The sequence below is a fragment of the Pyrus communis genome, chromosome 11 (genome assembly GCF_041283825.1).
Source record: "Pyrus communis isolate YQ-2024b chromosome 11, ASM4128382v1, whole genome shotgun sequence".
Taxonomy (NCBI): Eukaryota; Viridiplantae; Streptophyta; class Magnoliopsida; order Rosales; family Rosaceae; genus Pyrus; species Pyrus communis.
This window is the reverse complement of record NC_142575.1, coordinates 26544612-26568985: the sequence shown is the minus strand read 5'-3', so window position 1 is coordinate 26568985 and position 24374 is coordinate 26544612. Positions and strand designations below refer to the sequence as shown.

Below are 24374 nucleotides of genomic sequence, written 5' to 3'. Positions count from 1 at the left end.
ATAAAATACAAGTGGTCAACCATAAAAATAGGAGAGCTAGTTTCTGAATAAAATGATAACTAGGGTTTTAAAATAAACACAAAGTTTCAACAGAACTGGCATTAAAGCGAAAAGCCACGACTACAATCGTTTTCCAATACAATCAAAGTTAAAAGCAATGAGGGCACTAGGTAAGTAGTGACCCCAAACATGTGGAGGTTCCACAAAAAGACCAATGTGAGTCAATACGTCTGCGACAAAGTTAGCCTCACGGTAAATATGGTTCCACTCAACGTGCCTAATGGAGCAAGCAATACCATGGGCATCCTCGAAAATAACTTGTTAAGAAGTTAAATATGACATCATATGAGTTGGTAAGGCCAACAGCCTTCCTATCATATTCTTAAAGTCTAAGGATGTGGTTTCCTATCCTAAATTGTTGATTGTGCTTTGATATATATACACACGAGCCAAAAGGATGACATCCATCTGTATGTTAATTGATTGCTATTGCAGCAAAAGATAATCTTAAAATTCATCAAATCCATGTTAAGACTGCTTTTATGATATGGATCTACCGGAAGAGTTCATGGTTCCTGTTCATGGATTTGTTAAATAAGTGAAGGGTTTAAAACAATCACCAGAACACTGATCAAAATTTTACAACGCCATTTTTGTCCAATGAGCAATGAAATTAAGTCGTTTAATTCTCATGATGAAGGGGATGACATATAATCCAATACTCATAAACCCTAAATCTAAATTACATAATTAAAATCTAAAATCTTATGGTATTAGGACCCCAACAGTTCAATTCCATGACTTTTCTCAACTTGTCTTCCTGTGATCTTTGCATCTTCATAGAAATTGCAGAAGACGAAGAGTCGGAGAGTTTCTTGACTTGGGAATAGGATCTGATGTTGTTCTTGGCATGTTGGTGGACTGATCTCAGAACCCCATTCCACCTGCAGACTCCTTGGTCTTTCAATGCCTCAATTGCTCCAATACTTGCTGCCACAATCCAAGCTTTGCACCCTGCACTCATTTTTTCTGTTTGTTTGCCGGTTTTGCTGCGATCAAAGATCTTACAGGTTAAAGTTTGAACTTGAAAGGGGGAGTATGAAATGAGAAATCTGAATCTGAGGTTTCTTGAATTTATTGATGCATATATATATATAGAGAGAGAGAGAGAGAGAGAGAGAGAGAGAGAGAGAGAGAGAGAGAGAGAGAGAGAGAGAGAGAGAGGAAGCTAATAGGAAAAGGGGAGTGAAAATCAAGGCACAACCGCCAGTATCATGGCAACAAGTCTGTGGTAACACTAATAGGGTTGCAAAACAATGTGCAAAGCCACGCGCTTTTCTTGTTTTTATTTATTTATTTATTTTATTTTATGTTTATTTTTAATTTTTTTTTTATAACAAACAATATTATTTACTCTAAATGACTGTGGGAGTAGGAGTGGATTAAGCCTAACAAAGGCTTTCAAATTCGCCTTGGCAAGAATCGAACTTAAAACCATCTCCAACCCTTAGCTTAAAACCTAAACTTTTTAGCCCAAAAAATTTAGGTTTTAATCCAAAAATAGCTTTTCTGCTCTAACCATTTTGGCCTAAAATTTTAGCCCCAGATTATTAAAGAATGAATTTAGGCAAATTTTTTTTCTCAAAGTAACTTTTTTAAAAGAAAAAATTATGTAGACTATCCCAATTTAATTTTATGAACATTTTAACCTAAAAATATTTAGTTTCTGACAAATACTGAAAAATCACTAACTGACGCCATGAAACTCGTTAAACACTATGAAAAAAATATATATAACACATAAAAGATTTTTTTTTAATTACTTTAGCCGTTTAAATTTGGACCGTTAAATTTCGTCAAATTAGATCTTAACCGTTCAATTCAATGAATTTATAAATATAAAACTAAATAAAATATACATATACGATGGGCCAACCCACTAATCATGGTTAAATCTAGCTTTGTTTTAGATTTTAGGTTTTAGGTCCAATTTTAAGCTTGGGTTGCGTTGGATTTGAGGGGGGAATAGGGGGGAAAAATAGGTTATAGGCCAGGGTTGGAGATGGACTTATGAACAGAGAGGAATATCACTAGACCGTAGTACTAAGTGACTTTTTCTGTTTTTGGTAGAGGGGTCTTTGATTTTAGGTCAATTATACAGCTCCTGGGCTAAAAATCTAAAATGTAGTCTCGTATTTTCAATTATTTTTTTGCAAGTAACTTTTTGTAGGTAAATGCTAGCAACCTCTTTATTTCAATTTTTTTGGCTCTTTTACCAATTTTGTAATGGTGTTTGGAGATCTAAACAATTCTTTTTCTAGATCACTTTTTAAAGATCAACTATACCAAAAAACCAACCAAATTAGAAATCATTTGTTTGGTTAATGTTGTCAAAATTTTGTTGTTTAAATGAGAAACATGGTTCATCTATTCATTGGATCACAATTAGATGACTAAACGATTTCAAATTTAGTTCATTTTTTGCATAAATGATCTTTAAACGGTGATTGATAAAGTAAATCGTTCTGATCTTTAAACAACATTGCAAGACAACAAAGAGAACTAAAAAAAAGTAAAACGAGAATGTCCAAATGAAAAGGTTGCTAGAATTCATATTTTTGTATGATCATACCTTTGTTTTAATAAACATTTTTGACCTAAATTCCTTTTTGAATGAAACCGTACAAGAAAGAAAGGGCTCAATTAGCAGAATGTGCATAGCTTTCTCAGTTTAATTGGCTAAAATATTGTTCAGGTCTTAATCCATCACATACAAACACATTGAATAAGACTTTACACGCTACGCCAAATTTCGATAGAAACTTGAGTAGTCGATATCAGATTATTCGATGCATGACAGCAAGATAGCTGGAAAACAAAAGTCACAAAACGATATAATTGAGAATACAAGGCTAATCCAGATGGTAGAAAGGAGGATAACCCATATAATGTGATATTTCCGTGGATGAATATCTTTAAGACAGATAGATTTTTTTAAGTACCGAATATTTAAGCGGTACTCCACATGACATAATACAAATGGAGGAAATGACATTTTTTCATGTCCGTTTGAATACTACACACTTACAAAAAATTCTCCTCAATACTCATTCTTGACACATTATTCTAGGCTAAAGAAAGTAACCATTCTTCTAGATTAAGAAAGTAAAATCCGAAAGTTCCTCCAACAAATAATGCTGAGATAAAAAAGTAAAGCCAACTTGGTCATTCTACGAGCCACGGCATTTGCAAGAACACATATCCTCGCCATTTGTAAAGTTACAACACATGGGTACAATGGGGGTTTCAGTTTCCTAGTTTTGCTTTTGTATAACAGAAAAGGACATTAAAGTTGCATGGCTCAAGCCCTCAAACCCCTTATAATTTTACCTGAGATGCAATTTTTGCAAGAGCATTCCGTAACTAAGAAGCTTGTAAATACAGACAGGCAGTAGAGCACTCTTCTTATATAGCCTTAAATACCAGAGTTTTGCTGCACAAGCTAAAGGATTAATACCTACGGTTACAGAATCGAGTATATATGCCCTATACAATCAAGCGATTTTCAGGTAAAGAAGTGGATTTCGAATCTGAATCCGAATTCACCAGATGTTACTAGAACTATGTATGCGCACAATCCGCAAAATAGCATGTCTCGACTACACTGTCAGGATGGTGAGATTTCAAATTGAGGCCCTGATAGACTCTGTCAGACAAAACCTATCTCAAGTTTCGCGAACCTGCAATGCAGGTTGACCTTGTGAGCAATTAAGGGCTTAACTAAGTCAAGCTATGTCAGCCCCGTCAGGAAATTTAAACGTCTCAGATGCACCAAACTTCCTCCTCTCTTCCATTTCTTCTGCATCTGCATATTCTTCGTCAATACTATCATCATCCTCATCGTGGGAGCCCACTGGTGACAGGGGTTCATGTATGCTTTGGGAACGATTTAGTGGTGTGGCAAGCATGCTCACTTGGCCAAAGTGAGAAATTTCTACAACCACTGTGTCATCATCAGCTGGAAGAGGCTGTTTCCATGGCTCCCCATCAATTCTCATGAATGTATGGTCAGCTGCACCCTTGCAAAACTCAAAACGTACTCTGTTTGCCTACAACCAAAGGAAGAGAGAGCGACAAGAAACAGAAATAAAGATGAATTCTTCAAACGATGATCCTACAAACTAGTTTGATTTGTGTTTATCTAAAGATGACTGCAGCATTGAATGATCAGTGGAGGATATACTTATCGTACTTGTGCAATACGAGTCCCGTGTCCCTTAGAAGTAAGTAACACAAGACCATGCCAGGCATCTCTAAAACCAACAATTTCAATGAGGCCATCATCCACATATGGAGGAGTTAAATCCCGCTGTTAAGCAGACATTATTTGAAAAAAAATCATTAAAAAGTGTTGGCAAGAAAAATTGCTACACTTTTCAATTGGAATTTTGGAGAGAACCAATATGTCTGAACAGATAAGGGGAGCAAACGGAACTCACATATTGCATTTTCTTCCTATTTGGTTTCCCCCATGGATCAAGACCACCAGAAAAACTGGGTAAGTTGAGGCAAACAATAGACCTGATGCTATACATCAAAGATAAAAGATGGAAATTTAAAGATTATGGAAAGGCTAATAATGTTAATCCGAAAAATAGGAAAAGATGGACGTGGAGACGATGTAGTTTGTCCCATAAGTTGATTCAGTTAATTAATGTTCAACAAAATATCATACATATCATTCTAATCAACAATGTGCCTGGGACTCATTGTACCATTTCGTTTAAATGAAGTATGCAAAATGTAATGCTACACAACGTAATCTGAAAAACAAAGGGTCAAAACAACCTTTGGGATAAGTCGCTTTAGAGAGTAAGAGAGGCATAACAGCTAACGAAAATTTAAAACAGATCTTTTGTATTACCTGCGAGGTATGAGGACATCCTCCCAATGACCTTGTCTTTTCATGATCCTAAGCTTTATCTGCTGTGCTACGTTCCTGTGTTGAGATTATGGGCATTGTCACTAACATAGACATTCAAGCAGAAGGCTAACTTGAAGAATGGTTGATAACCATAGGTCTCAGAATGTTTAAATGAATTCACCAATCCTGATTTCGGATCATTGCAAAAATAAAGAGAACAAGAAGAGTCACTTATTGGTTTCTTTTTTCGTCTTTTTTACCGCAAATTGGGCTATAACTCACTAGTCTTCACTCGAAACTATGCAAATCATATATCTGTCACGAGCCAATTCTTTCAATAACTAAAACTTAGACTAGGCATGGTGAGTGAGATTCAATGGAAAGGCGACGATTGGTTTAAGTCGAGTGGGGAGTGCAAATACTGAATGGTGAGTCCAAAAGTGGTGATGTCAAGTAGATGGTCAATAAATTTGAATTTTTTTTATTATGAAATTTCTGCCCATTTTTTACAAGAAATTGTACTACTGTTATGAAATATAAAAGGAAAAACCAGAAGATGTATCATGTGCAACTGAGAACAATAAAAGTAAAATTCCAAATGTTACATACAGTTGCTAGAAGACTAACCGTGAAGCTGGATGCGAAAGAGAAGCACAAAACCAACCTTGTGTACATCCAAGCTTCAAGTAAGTACCCTGAACAAATTACAAAATCAAAGAATTATGAAAAGTAGAAAATTTATGACTTATCGGGACAAGTTAGACCCATGTAGTAACAGATGGAAACACCTAGACACCAAAACAACTTTTTAACGCTTAGAATCCAGAACAAATGAAAACCCTGATTAGGTAACCATCATATTAGATGGATGAAGACTTCATTCATTAAAATTAGTGATAAATAAATAGACATTATTTTACGCTAATCTACTTTGGATCATGATGTTAAAGATTCAGAAAATAATTTAGTACTTGATTAACTAACTGGTTTCTAAACTTTTCAGCATGCAACTTCCTCTGTGCATGAAAATCATATGATATTTGAGCATCCATTCCTGTATAAAACAAAATATATTTGTCAGAAAACCCAGAAACTGCACTCCGTATGAGTTCTTGTCACTACTCATGAACCAAACCAATATCTACTTCGAAACTTTAGGAAGGGCAACAGTGTAAATATAAGATCAGATTTTTCTTTCTTTCTTTTTTAACTTTAACTTATAGCATCAACAATACAACAGGGGGCATAACTTAATTACCCTGCACATCGACAGCTATATCTTCAAAAAACAATTCCTTTATGAATAACTACCCAATTACCACCATTCCTCTCCATAGCATGTCATATAAGCCTTATATCTCAATATATGGCAGACTATGCAAGACGTCATTTATCTGATTGTATGTTATTATGAAATTATGTCCGCACATAACATAGAGATGCTTGAAACGAGCATGATATTATGCTTACTTTATTTCATTTCTCCTTAACCCTTGGAGGTTATGTTATTGAACTTTAAAATATATTTAAATGTTATCCTCAGATCCCTTCCTCACAACACACAAGCAGAATTCGAAAGACATTCTTGCATTCTTACCCATGCTAAAATAGTTCCAAAAGCCGCCGCGAAAAGTCTGGTAACCCTCCTGAGAACAGCCAACAATTTTGGCAGTATGTTTACCTAATCGTGTTACAAATGAAGCTAACAAAAAAAAATGATATATGAATTGAGTTATCAATTTTCCGATTGGCACTTGACCAGGAAACGGAAATCATACCATATTGAGTGTATCATTTTGGGAGACCCGATGAAATGCATGTAAAGAATGGGGTAGTTCAAGAGGTGCGATAGGGTCACAAGAATCCTCCGTTGGAGATATCATTCTCATTATTATGTGCCAGCTGATATACCAAAGACAAAACGTAAAATAAATAGACTATGTCTCAACTATTCACTGAAGAGTATTGATTCACTGAGCAGTAATGTAGGCCGTACGGGCCTGTTACATGTGTATATTTTAAAAAGCTGACTAATTCTAAATTCAAAGTCAATATATTTCACCTGTCAATTTGCATTTCCTTTGCAATCTTCACTTGATTCAAGAAATACTGCACAGATTGACGGTCTGTGCCAGGATTTTTCTTCCCCTGTGAATTAAAAATCTGATGAGTTTACAAAGCTACGGCTGAGTTGAGTTAATGCACATCCAGAAGAAGCCAAACAATTACCATAAATAATAGACTGAAACACACAAGGGTGGCAAACAGAGTATTACCCAACCAAATGCGAAGTGGAGGTTGTTTCCGGTTCCTAATGGTACTGGGGCAATCGGAGGTGGGTTAGGTAGTTTAAGATCAGAAACTACACTGAGGAGCCAGCCCGCCGTACCATCTCCACCTGCAACCTATCAATTCAAGTGTCTATCAATTCAGAAACAATACAGAATGAAATCATGGCCATTTAGAACAACACAGGTTTCAAAATTTCAGTAACATAAAAGCTCAACTCACGATTATTCTTAACCTCTTCTCGATTTCAGCAGCCAAAACATCTCCACCGCTCTTGAGAGTTTCTAAAGTTACATAAAGCTTGTGTAGCACCTTGTCAGGAGCCTTTTCTCCCAAGTCAATAACCTGAAAAATGAGTCAAGCCAATCATCCCATTACTTCAAACTCAAAAAAACATGTAAATCCACGAAGCAAAATTAGAAGTAGCTGCGGTGCAGCCTATAAGTAAACCTGGTTTTCATTGAGAAGGGAACGATACGTAAGAAGAAGTTCACCTCCAAGCTGACCACCACTTTTGGCATTAACAAACACAATGACCGGACACGAAGGCACAATTCGAACTTTTGGCATATCGGCTCCACTCACAAGTATGTAATTCGGAATGTAAAAGTCCCTCAACTTATCCTCAGTTTTCGTATCACCCATCATCATATCCCAACTGGCAGTGTTTTTCAATCATCAAATCCCAATTTCAAATCAATGACAATGATCAAACCCAAAAAAGTAATAACAACAAAAACACTATAATTCGATCAATTAAAGTTCCAAACTTTCGAAAATCCAACCTCTTAGCAAGAAAACTATGAATGTGGGATGCCAAGCGATTCCTAGAACTGCCAGAAACCCGGTTCAGAAACTCCATTTCTGTGTCAAAAAAAAGAGGGGGTTTTAAAGCTTTGACTCAGAAAAAACAAAATGGTGGTTAGAATTTTCCTCCAGTTGTTTTTCTCAGCAACCAAACAGGGGTTGTGGGGATTGCGGAGGACAAAACAATCAGCCAATCCGAGGAGTTAAAAAGGCGGCAGAGGATATAAAGATAAAGGGTCATCGATTGCTTTACCTGAAGAAGTTTCAAAGAAATTTCCAAGCAATAAAAAATTGAAAAGACAAAAGCCACTGTTTCGATGCCAAGCAATGCTCTGATATTCCGAATCTCTGATTGGGACAAGGAATCAATCAGATCATCATCAGAGCATTGCCTGGATCGGGAGAGGGAAAGGAGTTAGAATCTTCGCATGATTTTGTCCTCCGTGTTATCTAATTAATTTGAGAAATTTGCGGAATTGGATGGAATTTTGGTTTTTTTTCAATTTTTTATTTAAGGTGAGAAATGAACGAGTTCGTCGAAAATTGGGGTTATTTTTGCCCATCGATTTTCAAATTCGGAATATAATGGAGTAGGTAGAAGGGTGGTCATCGTGTGAGGTAGGGTATATTGTCTTGTAGTGGGTGCTGAGCTTGAACATGCCACGTGATGGCGGGAAACTGCGTCGGACTGGAGGTGGACTCAAAGGCTGGCTGCTAGGATGGGCCGAAACCTTCAAAACCCTTTTGTAATAGTAGCCCACATAATCCGCTGAGGCATCAAACGATAACCTTTTTTTTTTTTTTTTTTTTTTTTTTAAATAAAAGAGGGACAACTGGTGGTAAACCACGGTTATCCACCTCTTTTGGGTCCAAAGAGGTTATCGGGAATTTCACCTTACCCGTGACCACAGTTACGCAGACTCACCCACTCGAAGCATCGGACCCAGAACCTCCCACATTTTCTTTGTCTTTTTGGAGAGCTGCAGCCCTACCTTTACTGCTAGGCCACTTCCTGGTTAGCCATTTTGTTTCAGTCTTCACTTTTTTTAAATTTATTGAAATTGTGTTCGATAACATTTTCAAATTTCATAAAACTGAAAACCGAAAAGTGAAAATTCAATGCCAAATTTTTAAAAAAGAAAATAGTTTTCAATATTAATTTTTTTCTTAAAACTAAAAACTAAAAATAGTTACCAAACAGATTTCAATTTTCGAATCTTAATATTTTGAATTTTCTCGGAATTGGACCTGTAATGGATCCAGACCTCAATTTAGATGCTCCCTTATTATCATGTCAACGCAGACTGCTATCGTCGTATCCTAAGTTTCCTTCAAACGATGATGTTCAACAAAAGCCACTTGACGTTTTACAAATCAATGATCAAAAACCAATTTCAACCAGACCAGCTCCAATATATTGCCCCATTTTTAAACCAAACCCTAATCACTACTTTTGCCCACCCTCGTTCTACAATTGGAGCCGATCAGAGTAGTTTTGTTCCTATAACATTCCGGGACAAGATCACCAGCCGGCATGCATTTCCGATAACATTAATAATCAAAGCTCTCACAATACGTGTAGCTTTGGTTTCTATCAACCCCTTCCTCAAGTCCGGCCACCACTACCTATGTCTATAGTTGCACAGAAGATGAGAGGTATAGGATGGTTAATCTTTGACTTGACTTCACCAAAACTTCTCTATGATACATTATCTTATTTTAGGCTAGTTACATTTTAGGTGTTTTTTTTAATTGCGTCATAAAATTACAATTTTTTTCACTTTGCATCATGAGGTTTTAATATCATATCAATTATCTTAATTACTATTTTAAATACAAGCGATATTACTACTTTAGTTTACATTGAGGGAGAGTGAAATGTTTGAACCCGAAATGCTCTTGGTTGAAAGAGAATGTCCTAATCACCATGGTAATTCACCATTTGGGCCTTTTGTCGATTTTAATATGGTCAATATTTTGCAAAATTGATGATGTGGCAAAGGTTGGTTGTCGTTTTGGAATACGAGGTGTTGATTGAGGAGAAGACAAGGCTAGATGAGATTTTGATTTATATGGTGCCAATGTAACTTCTACGTAAACTCAAAAATAGGCGACACGCTTCGTAACACAAAAACTAGATATAAGACATAAATTGATAATTAAAAAGAAACTAACGAGGTATGTACATTTAAAAAGCCTAAAGTGGATTGGAAGGGAAGCCTACAGTAGATTGGAAGTGAAGCAAAAGGGACAAACAGTTCTCCTTTTCGAACCTACATGTAATATATACACATATTTCATTGGTTGGTTTTACCTAAAGGCTTTAAGCCTTTACAATTTCAAATTTTACAACAACACTCTATCAACGTTTTAAAATGATTGTAACAAAATTTTTTTTTTGCAAATTTGCTAAATATGATACCAACATGTATACGAAAATTTCACGTGACAGAACATAGAAGTTAAAAGAGTAAGCTACACAGATTAAGATCCTTAAGTTTAAGATAATTTCATGTGTGATCTTCTAGCACAAAATCATGATTGGTAATGTGTGGAGACGTTCAAGACCTTAAAAGGAGCACTTACTATCTGACGAGGATAGAAAGTTGTAAACATACATACATACATACATATATACATATATATGAAATTGTTATTAGCATTCCAAAAATCTCATTCTACATTCTAAACTTTCTATATTAGAAAAGAAAAATATACTTGTAAGAAGTATAGAATGAAATTTTTAGAGTGTCAATAACACATATATATATATATATATATAGTTTTGCCGAGGATAAAATGGTAAGTTGAGTAAATGGATGAATGGATTGAACAGTTTGGGTCGTTTGTGATAAAGTTGTGATAAGTAAGCCAATAAAAAAGTACCCGACCAAGAAAGAAGACGGCGTTCATTCCAAGCTGAGACACTCCGTACAAAAGGCTCAGCGCTTTCTTTCTTCTGCGACACCAGAACCAGATCGACCTTCCAAGTTCCAACCATCCCGGTCCACGTAACCAAAATAGAATAAACAAACAAAAACCACAAACTTCTCAGCCGCCGGAACCCCGACACGTGTAACAACCACCATCACCACCACCATGCACCCCCCAATCATCACCGTCCGCGGCGGCAGATGGCCGGGGCACGCCGGACGCCGATGATTGTTTATAAGCCGTCGTTTTAATAGAAATGCCGGCGACTGAACAACTGCGCCACCTGCGTTTCCTGGAGTGCAACCTTCACGAGCTCGATCACCATGTCCAGGTCGGTTTCCTTGTCAAAGTTTCGATCTTTGTCTGTTTGAATGTTCTCCTTGAATTCTTGCGTTTTGTTTGGTAGCTGAGAAAACCGAGGGAAAAAGAACAAATGGAAATCAATAGTCTTTTTCGTTTTCAGAAGCAATCCCAAACAGGTCCTTCGAGCTCAACTGTGTTTATTTTATTTGTTCATATATTCGAATTGGTTGAACTTATGCTTCTGTTGTGGCTGAGTTAATAATTCTTTTGCAGAATAATAAATACACACACACACACACACACATACATAATTGATATGTATATAATTGATTCCCAATAAGCATGGATCAGAGGGCTATTCAAATCTTTTGGTTTCAGAGTAGTGATGGGGGCATTGGGTTCTCAAAATTTTTGTGCTTTGTCATTGTTATATCGAGTCGAAATTCTAAAATAACCGACAAAACTCTGCATAATTTTCATGCTGGAGTAGCATCTTTGTCTTGTTTTCATTTTCTGTTGTATTTTCGGTTTTATAGCTTAAGTGGGCTGGTTATGTATGAAAGAGATCTTATGATATGCAGATTTTTGGCCTATGGAAATGTGAGGAGGGGTGTAAGATCCTTTCTTCAAGATCAGCGAACTGGATACGTAGAAGTTGCAAGTAACAGAGTGTATCACTCAGTTGAAGCTCCTTACACCCTATGCAGATTGTTTCCGAGGTATATGCATTGTTTAAGAGGGCAGTCTCCGTTTATGTTACATAAAGCAAGAGATAAGTTGTTAAGGAGCAGTGGTTCTAGGAACTTATATACCCTATCGTCAAGAACCAGAGTTTCTCACCATGCTCAATTTGCTTGGAAAAGGTTTTCTCAGTTGTGTTCCTTTAGGGGCCCAACTTTACGGCCAATTAGTCAAATTGCACGTGCGGTGAGCTTGTCTTTGACACGCTCAAATTTAGTAGCTCCTGGTGTTATTGCCTTTGTAATTGGAGAGTTTGCTCGGACACAGAGAACATGTGCAGAAGCAGAAGGCCTCCCAACAAAAGACACTCTTTATCTTCATGCCCAAGATGGACATATTTATTTAACTGCACTTGTGTTTGCACTTGTGGAGTGTATTATCTTGTTTATTAGAGCAATTTATCTAGCAATTTTGTTCTCACCCTGTATAGCTATGGCACCCTTTGCAAAGTCCCTTGGCCGTCGGTATAGGAAAATATGGCTTCGTGTTCTCCATCTTACACTGGAAAAGGCTGGCCCGGCGTTCATAAAATGGGGTCAATGGGCTGCTGCAAGACCAGATCTCTTCCCAAGAGATTTGTGCAGTGAACTTTCAGAACTTCACACCCATGCTCCAGCACATAGTTTTTACTTCACCCAAAAAAGTATTGAGAAGGCGTTTGGTCGAAGGCTGCCTGAAATTTTTGAAAAATTTGAGGAGGAACCTGTGGCATCAGGAAGTGTTGCTCAAGTCCATCAAGCTGTACTCAAATACAGATACCCGGGTCAGCAGATCAAGCCCAGGGTTGTCGCTGTCAAGGTTAGACATCCCGGTGTTGGTGAGGCAATTAGGAGGGACTTCGTGATTATTCATTGTGTAGCCAAAATTTCAAGGTTAATCCCTTATTTGAAGTCGTTGAGATTGGATGAAAGCATTCAGCAATTTGCCGTTTACATGATGTCACAAGTTGATCTGTCAAGGGAAGCTGCACATTTGAGTCGTTTTATCTATAATTTCCGAAGATGGAAGGATGTCTCATTTCCAAGGCCTCTATATCCCCTGGTGCACCCATCCGTTTTAGTGGAAACTTATGAACAGGGCCAAAGTGTTATGCACTATGTTGATGAGCTGGAAGGAAACGAACCAATAAAAAATGCCCTTGCTCACATCGGGTCCCATGCTCTGTTGAAGATGCTTCTGGTAAAATTTACTATGTTCTGCTCGTTATTTTTTCCTTTTTCTTTCAATCCTTTTAACTTGTTTAGTTTATGTTAATCCATCATCTTGGTTTACAAGTTTCTTTGTGTTCTACCCTTAACCAGTCTCGAAAATGTGACTGACCAATAACGATATCTGCACGAACCGGCAATGAAAGGACATGAACTAATTGAATGCTTGTTAAGGCATACCATACCATAGGCTAGTGGAAATTTATGTTTGTTTTCACTACATTGCATGTATCAATCTATTTGCAGTACGTATGCCTTTTTAAGAGCCGGCCCAGTAAATAAATTTCTATTTAAAGTGAAAAAGTGAGGCTTGTAGTACCTAGTAATCAACATAATTCTTGTAGAACAGTTAGAGGTGATTTGTTGATGGTGGAAGCTAGTAGCTTGAATTTGAAAGTTCTCATCCTTTAAGTAAACGCTAAGATGTGTACTTTTTCTTCCAGGTTGATAATTTTATCCATGCTGACATGCATCCTGGGAATATTCTTGTCAGAGTATCCCGTTGCAAGTTACCAAGTAAACAACTATTTAGAATGAGGCCTCATGTTGTTTTCCTTGATGTGGGCATGACTGCCGAACTTTCTAGGAGAGATCAACTGAATTTAGTCGAATTCTTCAAGGCTGTAGCCCTTAAAGATGGTCGAAGTGTTGCAGAGCGCACTCTGAGATTATCTGGACAGCAAGACTGCCCAAATCCCAAGGCTTTCATTGAGGTAATGCATTGCTTCCAAGCTTTTTCGGTAGAAAGGAAATTGTTAGTTTTTGCAATTCAAAACAATTTTACACTTGTCACTTTTGCCTCTTACCTAAAAAACTTAACACCAAATCGAAAGATATATTTTTATTTCAAAGTTCTTGGTCACTTTTGATCCTTGTTTATCCAAAATGTTTGTATAGAGGTTCGGATAGATCATAGTCACTTTTAACTTTATGTATGCATTTCTCTAACAGGAAGTAGAAAAATCTTTTAAAATCTGGTACTCCCCAGAAGGAGACATCATCCATGCTGCCGACTGCATGCATCAATTGCTTGAGCAAGTTCAGCGGCATAAAGTTCGAATTGATGGCAATGTTTGCACAGTGATGGTGACCACTTTGGTTCTTGAGGTAATGCGCTTCTTCCTTTAACATCTGCATGAAAGTCACACACCCTCACATACTAAAATCTAAAATCGAATAACAGTACTCGAAATAACTTAGAGGATGAGGCAGTTATTGAAAATATATGGAGTTGGAGAAAGCAGAGACATGTCTGACCATTTATTGCCTTCCATGTTTGGGCTATTCTATGTCATCGGTGTTATATGAATGCCAACTAGTTAAAATGTACATGTTCATTCAGACTCTCTTGTTTTCTGTCTAGGGGTGGCAGCGGAAGCTTGATCCCGAATACGATGTGATGCAAACTTTACAAACATTGCTCTTTAAGGCTGACTGGGCAGAGTCCCTCACTTACACCCTTGAAGGACTCATGGCCCCGTAAAAGGTTCCATTTTTCTTTTTCTTTTATTCTCGTTACTAAACCCGTAAAATTAAAAAAAAAAAAAGAAAAAAAAGAAGACTATATTTTCTATAGAAAATTTTGACAGAGAGAGAGAGGGAGAGCAGGATTCATGCAATATTATAGTGGAGAGGAATAATGGGTTTTCTACAACTTTCCTACATTCCTTATGTTGTATGACCTTGTCATTGTTTTATTACATTTTTAGTTTATTTTTACACTTTTCATCTTTGTGGTTCGACTCAATTTGCATTTTGGTCCCTGTTTTCGGTATGAACTAACATATATAGTCTCCTGATAATTCAATTTTCATCAGTTTAAGTAGCGGAGAAACCAGATATGAATAAAAGAACGTCGAATACGATTACAAAATGCAATCCAGAAATACTATTCATGTTTTATAATACAAAACCAGCACTCCAAAGGAGGAATTCGCGAGAAAAAGAAAAAAAATCCTTTAGGGAAGGTGCCAGGCCATCCATCTGATGGTGTCGACGAAGTCACAATCATCTGACCTCGTTCTCGCAGTATTTGCCTTGTACGGTAGGCTGGAAAAAGTGAATGTGATACCAGTTGGAGACTTGATGAAAAGTTGTATATGGGTCTCGTATCAAAAGATTACAAGGAACAAGAATATATAGATGAACAAAAGTGGGAGAGAACCCTGTCCGTACATTAAGCCATACCTATCGACATTGTTTAACATTGTTTAGGTAAGGTGTCAGCTACAGCGTACAACCATACACAATCGTCCAATACTCCCCCTCTCAAGCTGGATTGAGAAGATTGATTGATCCAAGCTTTGGAAAGTAGACGCGGCCGCTGTTAGGTTGGTCCATTCAAAAGACCTCTATCCAGGTTGCAAGTTCGACTTGGGCGCTAAGCAGACCAGGATGCTCAACCGATTCCTCACCCAGATCAACCTCGTTCAAAACATTGATTTTGGACATCCAAGTCAAGGGAACAAGAAACCAAAAGCTCTAAAAAACTTGAGCTAGGCATCGGTCTCCACATTTTAAAGCTCACTCCGTCGCTCGGGCTCGGCTCATATAACAAGCACGCCAAGTCAACCTCGAGCTCGAAAATACAAACAAGGAGAAACTGCAATGCTTATGCTATGAAGTTCAACTTACTTTGAAAATATCACCGCTTTTTTTATTGTTATTAATAAAATTTCATTAGATCCCTTTGGTTTTAAAAGGTTTTTTATGCCTTTTTCATTAGTTCTTTTGGAAATATATATATATATATAATAATTGTGTTCCAAATAAAATAAAAAATAAAAAACTACCTAATGACACAACAAAAATCAAAATGCCCCTTCAAGACGGTCCTTTTAAATGTTATTATCGTTCATAAAAAAATATCTTCAGAGAGTACAAGGAGAACTGCAGTATGTTTAAAAGAAGGGACGAGTAAGGTCAGCTAAATCTGAAAGAGGAAACTCTGCAAGCAAATGGCATCAATCTATGTAGCAAATTCAAACACCATCCCCCAGCATACTGGCAGATCACGGAGTTTCCACAAATATCTGCACCACCTCTTTTCCAACTTTGAACATCTCCGATCTTGTCCTCCAGTGTCGACAAATGCGGCGTCTCTCGACTCAACTATTAAGCCTCTCAAAGAAGTAAAGGTACCCCATGTCCTTGGGAGGATTAACGGAAGCTCCAACTTTGCTGTCATTGAAAATAACCCATCTGCCATCTTTTAAGATGTGCGCAACATAATGACCACATTGAGTAGATGTTCCGATGTGGCTTACAATTCCCATGAGTCTATATCCTGCATAGACCCAAGCGACAACAGTTACAAAAACCTAAAATTGAACACATCGGATATATTCATGTAACTACTGTTCAACACACGCGTATCACATATGCATCATGCATATCCATCTATAATATAAGAAATGGTATAAGATACTTACTTCCTGCTCCATCAGGCAGTCCAGCATCAATCGCAGTAGATGCAGCATCAGATGTTGTCGCATCCATGTCCGATGAAACAGAAGCATCAGGATTGTTGAATATCCAATCTGTGGCTTTCTCGATGTCACCACCCTGTCAAATATACATAATTTAAAGATATGCAAAGGTTGCCAAAATCTTCAGTAGTTAAACAAATACACAAGCAGCTGCCTATACCAAAAAGAAAAAGGAGCTCCTAAAAAATTTTACCGATGCTTTCAGTGCCTTCCGAGCAATGTCTTCTTGAAAACCAAATGAAATCAACATATCCACTTTTGATTGGTCAACCACACACTGTCCTCCTTGAGAAATAGGAGTATCTATATCTGGAAAAGGAAGCGGTTGTCAGTATCATTTAGTTCCCTAAACATAACACGGTGTCACGACAAAAGCTAACTCTTGCTAAAAAGATGCTACTTTCCGAGATGAAAGGACTATCCTGGCAAGAACCTAGTTGCATTACCTGCATCATCCATGTGAGAAAGTAGCCAATTCATTGCCTCTTCCACTCCGGCATTCGACGTATTAATGGCCGCTTTCTGACAGTGTAAATGGTTGAAACCCATTGAAACAAGCTGGGAAACAATACTCTCGTCGGCGACAGGCTTATTCGGTTCCTCCTCTTCTCCTGAAACGGAAAAGTGTAGTCAACGCATAATTCAGAAGCACATAACATTATTTTATATTACACAAGCACACGTATGCATATACCATACAGGACCAAAAATGCAAAAGGAACTCTCTCCTGATGCTGGCACATTTTCCAAACTCAATTAGCAAAGGACATGTTAAAGGAACATAATGCAATTAAATGCTAAAAACGTCATTTTAACAATTTTGTTTGCCTGCTACTTTACAGACTTCAAAATATGAGACGACTTGGGTTTAATTTGGATGATAACACAAGGAAGGTGCCACTAAAATGCATTACAAATTGGGTGAAAATTTCCACAATAAATATTCTTAAGGAAATGTCTAAGAACGAACATATGAACAGGCACCATTGAAAAGTTTTTACAATTTCTCCAAAAAAAGAATTATACAAGACATTGGGAAAAGAAAATTTGCAACACATACCACCCTCCGGCAACAACTCTTCACCAGGTTGGAGTCCCTTGCTCCGCATGTCACTGATATCAATGATATCAGGAACATCTATATATACATCTGCATAGACAGATACAATAAACAATGAGAAGACTATAAAAACTCAACAGTATTAATGCATATTCAGGAACCCAGCAAAACATACCAAGTTTTTTTGGCACCCAGCCCACTTCCATTACAAACTTTCGCATGTGCAACACCAGATAATCAGGGAATGAAGTTAGACCTGTACTCCTGCAGTGCATTGAAATAGATTTTAGGGAGGAAATAATTTTTTACCAATAGACATCAGGATTATATAAGACATGCAGATTACCAGTTCAGAAATATATGATAAAAGAATATCTTAACTCTGTAGTGGAACATTAACCAATTTTCCTTCCTAAACAAATGGTCTACTGTTGAAAACACCCAAGACAAATGTCCAAGGTAAAAAAACCCTGACCCGCATATGGCAAGTTTGTGAATAACATGCCTGCCATTTTACTTGTTAGTTACTCGGTCCATATTTATATTTAAAAGGTTTTTTCATCATAAATTAGTGGACAGCTCCATCATTTTCTTTCTCCAAATTACTTCAAGTCCTCCACATGCATTCTTGTCCATCAATCAGCCTTCAGCGGACAAAATAATATCATCTAATAATAGTTTGATACCAGCAATCAGAAAGCTTACTTCACAGCTGTTGTCTTGGCCTTCAAGGCAGTGCTGTAAAAATCCTGTATCTCTTCTGGAGATGAAAAGCTTGCAAGGCATGCTTCTAGAGGAACCCTTGGACGTACAATCTCATCACTGGATCTGGAAGAACTCACTACTCTTAGTTCAAAGCGTGCAAGGAGATTAAAAGTGAAAACATGATAGTGAATTTGAAACCATATGAACTTACACTTCCTTGCCTTCCGCAATCTTTTCAGCTTTCAATTTCTGAAATGCTTCAAGTTCTTCTGAATTTTCAAAGAAAGAAGAAAACAAGATTATCAGCTTTTGGAAACATATTTCAGCATCAATAAAGGCCCAAGAAGAAACTCACCTTTATTAGTGGCTGCATGAAGTGGAATGTTTAATGAGAGAATGTAGTCAAGCCTTCTATGGTAAGCAACCTTCCCAGATGAACACATAATACGATCTTCAATGCCAAACTTAAAACTCCTAGCAGGATCCACCTCAGGTCTTCCAGAATGAACTCGTTCAACTTGGTCAAGAAAATGAAGGAAGAACTCCAAGGCATCCTAAACAAAATTTGGTTTTCAATAATTTAAATTAAAGAGCGAACAATGATAGCAGTAAAAATCATATGTGAGATGATCAAAGAAGGTTCTCCTAGTGGCATATGATAAAGAGACACAGAGAGAGCCTTTCAACTTCAAATTTCTATATTCAATAAGACAATACACATAAAAAACACCACAAATCTTCTTTTAAGGATTTAATAAAAAAAAAAAGACTTCTGTAAAAAATTGCAAATCTTTTGAGATAGATCATAAAAGATGGTGAATGTACCTGTTGTCTCATGGAGGAAAATTCCGGATGGCTGGCAGCTATAACCGCTTTAAACATACGAGGGGGTATGCCTTCCTGTTTCTAATATTTATTACCAGGTGCACAGAAACACGAGATACAGAACAAGTCAAAAGGAAATCATTGAATGAACCTCGCATATTCTGCTAAACGGGGGAAGGATGTCCTTTTCATTAATTTTTGAAAGTATAGAAAATTGAGGGACTATTGGGAAATTGTGTCTCGATAGAAGTATTGGGAAATATGGATACAGTAATCTCATCAAGATTCAGTATAAAGGTGAACACGAAACAAATCACTTGCATATTAAGTTCAAATTTACACTGGAAGACCAAAACATTAACAATGCATAAGCATAGATAAGTAAGGCAGGCCACTTAGAGTGCGGATGCTTATCTAGAGAGAGCTTACTGATTTTGTTGTAGGTGCAGCAGCATTTGTATGATCTTTTTCCTGGACAACATATAAGAAATCTCAGCCACCATCAAGCAGGATCAGAAACCATCAAATTAAATAACCCATTTTACTAAAACAAACATACCTCGGTTACAGGAACAGAGTATTTACCAGACAGCAAACCATGTGCCAGCTTTGTTCTGCCATACAAGACACAAGTCTTTAGTACATACGACTTATGCAGAAAATTAACACAAGACTCACATTAACAAGTAACAGAGCTTAGCTTTCTTATCGTGAATAGGAACATATAGTTAACCGCAAAAGATGAAAGGAATGCATATAGAATCAACACTAAGAATCCGCTAACTACTTACAACTGCATGTTTAGGTCTACAGTGGGGTCAGCTGGTGCTTTCTCAAAAGCCATTTTCAAACTTTGATTCTTGAAGTATCTGATCAAATGTAATAACAAAATATTAACTAGTTTGAAACATTTATCTTCTAGATTGATTTCTTTTCATTGAAACTAAATAATAGAAAGTGTAAACTTACCCGGAATAGAAAGAGTGCGTTGAAAACACGACTTGCATAGTCGCTGCCATATAGCAGCTGCAATAAAACAAAATGAGAAATCAAGACAGTTCTAATAGATACAACGTCTTGAGAACACTCCAAGGGTACCAAATATACCTGTTTCCAAGATTCACAAGTCCAGTGTAACCGGGTCCAAATATCGGTTCAACTTCCTGTCCACTTTCTTGAATCCGGTTCCAGTCAAAATTGGTATTCTGGTCAAGCTCTCTTTCGGCAGTTGTCATTTCTGTCTGAAAACAAGGTGGTATCAGTTATTCTATCAAATTTTACACTGGCAGAATAATATTGATAAAATTACAGCAATCCAAATGCATAATTTCCAAGCAAACATTTGGAATGTTAAGAAATTTCAGGGAAACAAAATACTGAACTTCCAAAAAAAATCAGAAGTCAACAGACATCTGGTTTTCATTGAAAATATTCACGATTGACCATACTCTTTAACCAAGCGGTCCACCAAGGGAGTGCTTTAACCAAAGGTAAGAGGAATAGGTGATCAATCCCCTGCTCGGAGAGTGCTGACTATATTTTGCAAAACAGAAATGCAACCAAAGCAGAAAACTTCAAGACCTGTTCAACGAGCTAGAGTCCAGAAATTTTCTGTATTTGTTACAGAACATATGATATCATTACTGTATTCTAAATAATTAGATTACTCATATGCAACAGATTCCTTTAGAACGTACGATATCATTACTGTATTTTAAATAATTAGATTAGTCACATGCAACAGATTCCTTCACCTTCAAAGATGATCTTTAGCTCTTTTATACCTCAATGTATTATCAAACATAATTTTTTACCCAATCAAACATTTCACAAGTTTTGTTATCCCGCTAGAACATTATTATTGTCTTCAAGTTCAATCATATCTAAAACATATCCCTAACACACAACAAACTGAAATTTTATTCATAAAGAGATACAACTTTATTCAAATATGTGTGTAAAAATACAGTACCACATGTTTTATTTCAATCTTTGCAAAGAAAATCAACTTGTGCATAATTTGACAATTATTACATCATTCCAAAATTGATGTATAAGAATACCACATAACAATTTAATTCAACTAATAGAAAAATAACAGTTAAACTATCTGTTAAGAACATATTTTAGCATATGTTAAGAATAGAGGAGCCGTGCTTGAAACCAAAATTAGTAGGTCATGAGCACATTTCAAAAAAGATGAAACTAACCTTCTGTAACGATGAGAAATCAATGCCAAAAAATGCCAGATGTTGCGCTAAAAGTGGGTCTAATACACTATCATCCTCTGGGTATGAAAAAACATCTGAGCTGCCACAATATGTTAGTTATCATTAGCAATCAATACATGTAAGACAAACTCATTCATTCGAAAGAATCAACTATTAGTTCATGTTTGCCGGGATTTGTCTGCTAAACATCATGTTATTCATTCATGAACATGCACCACATAAAATGCATAACTTAAATGTACTCATAAACACAAGCACGTAACTACAAATAGAATAAGTAATTGCAGAGATTTTAACAACACAAGGCAGCATTACCTGCTCCTTCCAGATCAGCTGTAATTGTCCCCAGCTTTACAGCAAGAGGATAGCCCGTCTCCTTATAGTGTTCAATGGCATGGTTGTTGCCACCAGTTCCATCCCAATTTTTTCTCCCACAAAGGATCATTCCATCAGTTAGATTTAACCAAAGATTTTCCCTTTTATCACACTTGCAACATTTCCAACCAGATGAAGGAATAATAATACCATTTCCAATCTGTTGCAAATTCGTTGCATAAGCACTAACTTGCTTCTTCTCAGCTGTCCATGCTGCAAGTTGTTCTTTCCTCTCAGCACCCTCAGCCAATAAAATAGCATCAACTGCCAATCTTACCTGTAGAAAAAATCGTAAGCTTCCCTATTTGCTCTCTTTTTTAATTTCACTTCAATAATAATCTAAAACAAATAGAAAAGAATGAGCACCTTCTCTGGTAATTCGACGGATGGGAATGGAAGAGTTACATAATCAGGCAATAGGACTATACTGTGCGTTTCTTCATATTCAGGTTCATTGTTATCAAATCCCCCATCGACACCTACAAATCATACGATTCATACCACAGATTAAAATTTGTTTCATCAAAGTAGAAAATGCACTACTAGTACACAGCACTATAACCACGGAGTATTGTAGAGCTATACGTAGAACATCTGAGGTTTAAGCAATATGACCGCATTCATTTCGTTTCAGTGAGAAGTGTAAGAAACTCCTACTGTCTGATGATTACACATATGCTGATTGCATTGTAGTCTAGATACTATCAAATCAGGATAATCCATCCAACATGCACAATGGTGCCTCCAAATAGCACAGATTGCATAAATACATCATCCAAACTCAGTAATTTACAATACCACACAGTTATAGATCATTTTGATTAAAATTACCTATAGCCATGAGTGTCGGTTTCTTCAAAGGCCTATCTTCAGGAACCAACACTTTTGTTTGCTTTATATGCAAATAAACTGGATTTCCAGTTTTTTCGTAGTTCCAGCCCACACAATCCTTTCCAAAAGCAAGAAATGTGTTCATATCCACAAACAAACCACCTTCTGATCTCTGAAAATCATCATGGGATCGCCATTAGAGAAAACAAACCCACAAATAAACAAAAAATGGAAAAAAACATTTAATTGAATTCCTGATACAACAAAGATCTTTTCAACAATTAAAGGACAAAAATTCAAGCACGACACACTAACACCAAACACTATTCATTACACAAGAAGCCAGGTAAATGAACCCTAAGAATTAGTTTCGTGCTAAGTTTTCGGTATTTGCTTTTACAAACATACAGAAATCTTCACCAACCATGCTTTCCTTGGGTTCAGTTTTTCGGCATCCACACTATGACAGAAGGAATAAAAAGTGGAAATTGCACAAAAACAACTTGAAACAAACAAAATTGATAAGCCATAAAAATCATCTAAGTGCAGCAAAATTAAAGCAGCACTTGGAAGAAATAGTCGAATTCGAAAAATTAAAGCAGTCGTATTAGTAACTGAGCTATAGCAGCTTCCTGTTGTTTCCTATACCTTCTCAGCAGCCAAACAGAAGACAAGCAAACATAGCAATCCCCTGTTTGGCGGGCGAGAAAGCTCGAGAAAATTGAACAGAAAAACGAAAGCAAATTCAAAAGCTTGAAGTAGATAAAGTGAGTGGGAGGGAAATTGGTTACCGGAGTGTCGAAAGAGATGCAGCATTCTTGCTTGTAGATGCGGTTGGTGGGTTCCGGGATCCGAACCCGGGAGAGATTGGATCGGAGCAGGTCCATGGGGTCGAGCATCGCTCTCTGTGCAGAAAGAAAGGGTTTTGAAATTGGACAGGCAAGACGAGAGAGAAAGAGGGAGAGAGAGAATATGATTCCTTGCCCTAAACCAGTGCAAAGTTTTCTGTATGCTTTGCTTTTTGAATACAAAAGCAACAGGGAATACGTTTTGAAATTTCTCTGGTCTTCCTCTTCTCGTCTCGACTCTCGAGAAGGACAATGGTTGGAGGACTGGGCTTTTTGGGAGGTTTAAACAATTTGGTAGTCCAGGATTGAGAGTAAACAAATAAATTGTATTTGTGTCAATCCGTGTAAAGCTAAAGGCCATCTTTAACCGAAAGAAGATTAATAAATTCTCTTTAACCGTATAGTCTTGTAAAAAATTATATTTTAATGAAGAATATCAGAGCATATTTTATACCATCTTCAACTGAGGAGGCTAAAGGACCATAGGTCAAATATAACCTTTTGTCAAAAAATCATCTCCAAACAAGGAGGCCAAACATAATTTATTATTTTAATTGAATTAATATGGTTACTTAAATTAAACTATAATGTTAAAATAAGGTTTTCGAACAAATTTTGAGTGTCACTTGTCGTCAAATGAATAAGCTTCTGAATTTCTTATCTTTATATAATCTCAATAATTTTTTTGGATATGATTTCGAGTGACATGTGTTGTTAACGTGAGTAACTCTCGCAATTTCTTATCTTTATGTAATCTCAATAATTTTTCGGATAAGATTTCGAGTGTCATTTGTCGAGATGTAAT

The 24374-nt window shown here is 36.8% G+C and overlaps 4 protein-coding genes across 9 annotated transcripts; 1 reads left to right on the top strand and 3 right to left on the bottom strand.

Annotated features, from left to right (window-relative positions):
- Nucleotides 1–661: 661 nt before the first annotated feature.
- LOC148693189 (uncharacterized) lies at nucleotides 662–1137 on the bottom strand. The gene has a single exon (XM_088679145.1). The coding sequence runs from the start codon at nucleotides 1022–1024 to the stop codon at nucleotides 758–760; it is 267 nt and encodes an 88-aa protein (XP_088535271.1). The 5' UTR covers nucleotides 1025–1137; the 3' UTR covers nucleotides 662–757.
- Nucleotides 1138–3439: 2302 nt separating this feature from the next.
- On the bottom strand, nucleotides 3440–8588 carry LOC137743447 (diacylglycerol kinase 1). Of its 5 annotated transcripts, none has more exons than XM_068483336.2 (14): nucleotides 8274–8588; nucleotides 7999–8077; nucleotides 7664–7871; nucleotides 7436–7558; nucleotides 7201–7329; nucleotides 6987–7072; nucleotides 6703–6826; nucleotides 6522–6570; nucleotides 5896–5978; nucleotides 5552–5619; nucleotides 4925–4999; nucleotides 4500–4587; nucleotides 4253–4369; nucleotides 3440–4109 (listed from the first exon to the last, which is right to left on the bottom strand). In XM_068483336.2, exons 2-14 carry the CDS (start codon nucleotides 8073–8075, stop codon nucleotides 3786–3788), a joined length of 1551 nt encoding a protein of 516 aa, XP_068339437.1. In that variant the 5' UTR covers nucleotides 8076–8077; nucleotides 8274–8588; the 3' UTR covers nucleotides 3440–3785. The 5 variants fall into 5 exon arrangements, with proteins under 5 accessions (XP_068339437.1, XP_088536315.1, XP_068339438.1 ...); XM_088680189.1 differs by having other exon boundaries at nucleotides 7708–7871; nucleotides 8274–8425; XM_068483337.2 differs by lacking the exon at nucleotides 8274–8588 and having other exon boundaries at nucleotides 7708–7871; nucleotides 7999–8259.
- Nucleotides 8589–10843: 2255 nt separating this feature from the next.
- Nucleotides 10844–14934, top strand: LOC137742762 (uncharacterized). 2 transcript variants are annotated; one of them, XM_068482710.2, is made up of 6 exons: nucleotides 10851–11285; nucleotides 11361–11433; nucleotides 11839–13177; nucleotides 13650–13919; nucleotides 14158–14313; nucleotides 14570–14934. In XM_068482710.2, exons 3-6 carry the CDS (start codon nucleotides 11981–11983, stop codon nucleotides 14687–14689), a joined length of 1743 nt encoding a protein of 580 aa, XP_068338811.2. In that variant the 5' UTR covers nucleotides 10851–11285; nucleotides 11361–11433; nucleotides 11839–11980; the 3' UTR covers nucleotides 14690–14934. The 2 variants fall into 2 exon arrangements, with proteins under 2 accessions (XP_068338810.2, XP_068338811.2); XM_068482709.2 differs by lacking the exon at nucleotides 11361–11433 and having other exon boundaries at nucleotides 10844–11285.
- Nucleotides 14935–16016: 1082 nt separating this feature from the next.
- On the bottom strand, nucleotides 16017–23901 carry LOC137742592 (ubiquitin carboxyl-terminal hydrolase 14). The gene is made up of 20 exons (XM_068482501.2): nucleotides 23513–23901; nucleotides 22722–22893; nucleotides 22257–22369; nucleotides 21831–22167; nucleotides 21495–21589; nucleotides 20392–20525; nucleotides 20254–20310; nucleotides 20076–20153; nucleotides 19844–19898; nucleotides 19714–19755; nucleotides 19285–19365; nucleotides 18815–19013; nucleotides 18671–18728; nucleotides 18460–18582; nucleotides 17930–18018; nucleotides 17755–17844; nucleotides 17141–17305; nucleotides 16888–17003; nucleotides 16638–16770; nucleotides 16017–16492 (listed from the first exon to the last, which is right to left on the bottom strand). The coding sequence occupies exons 1-20, from the start codon at nucleotides 23618–23620 to the stop codon at nucleotides 16314–16316; spliced, it is 2424 nt and encodes an 807-aa protein (XP_068338602.2). The 5' UTR covers nucleotides 23621–23901; the 3' UTR covers nucleotides 16017–16313.
- Nucleotides 23902–24374: the final 473 nt, after the last annotated feature.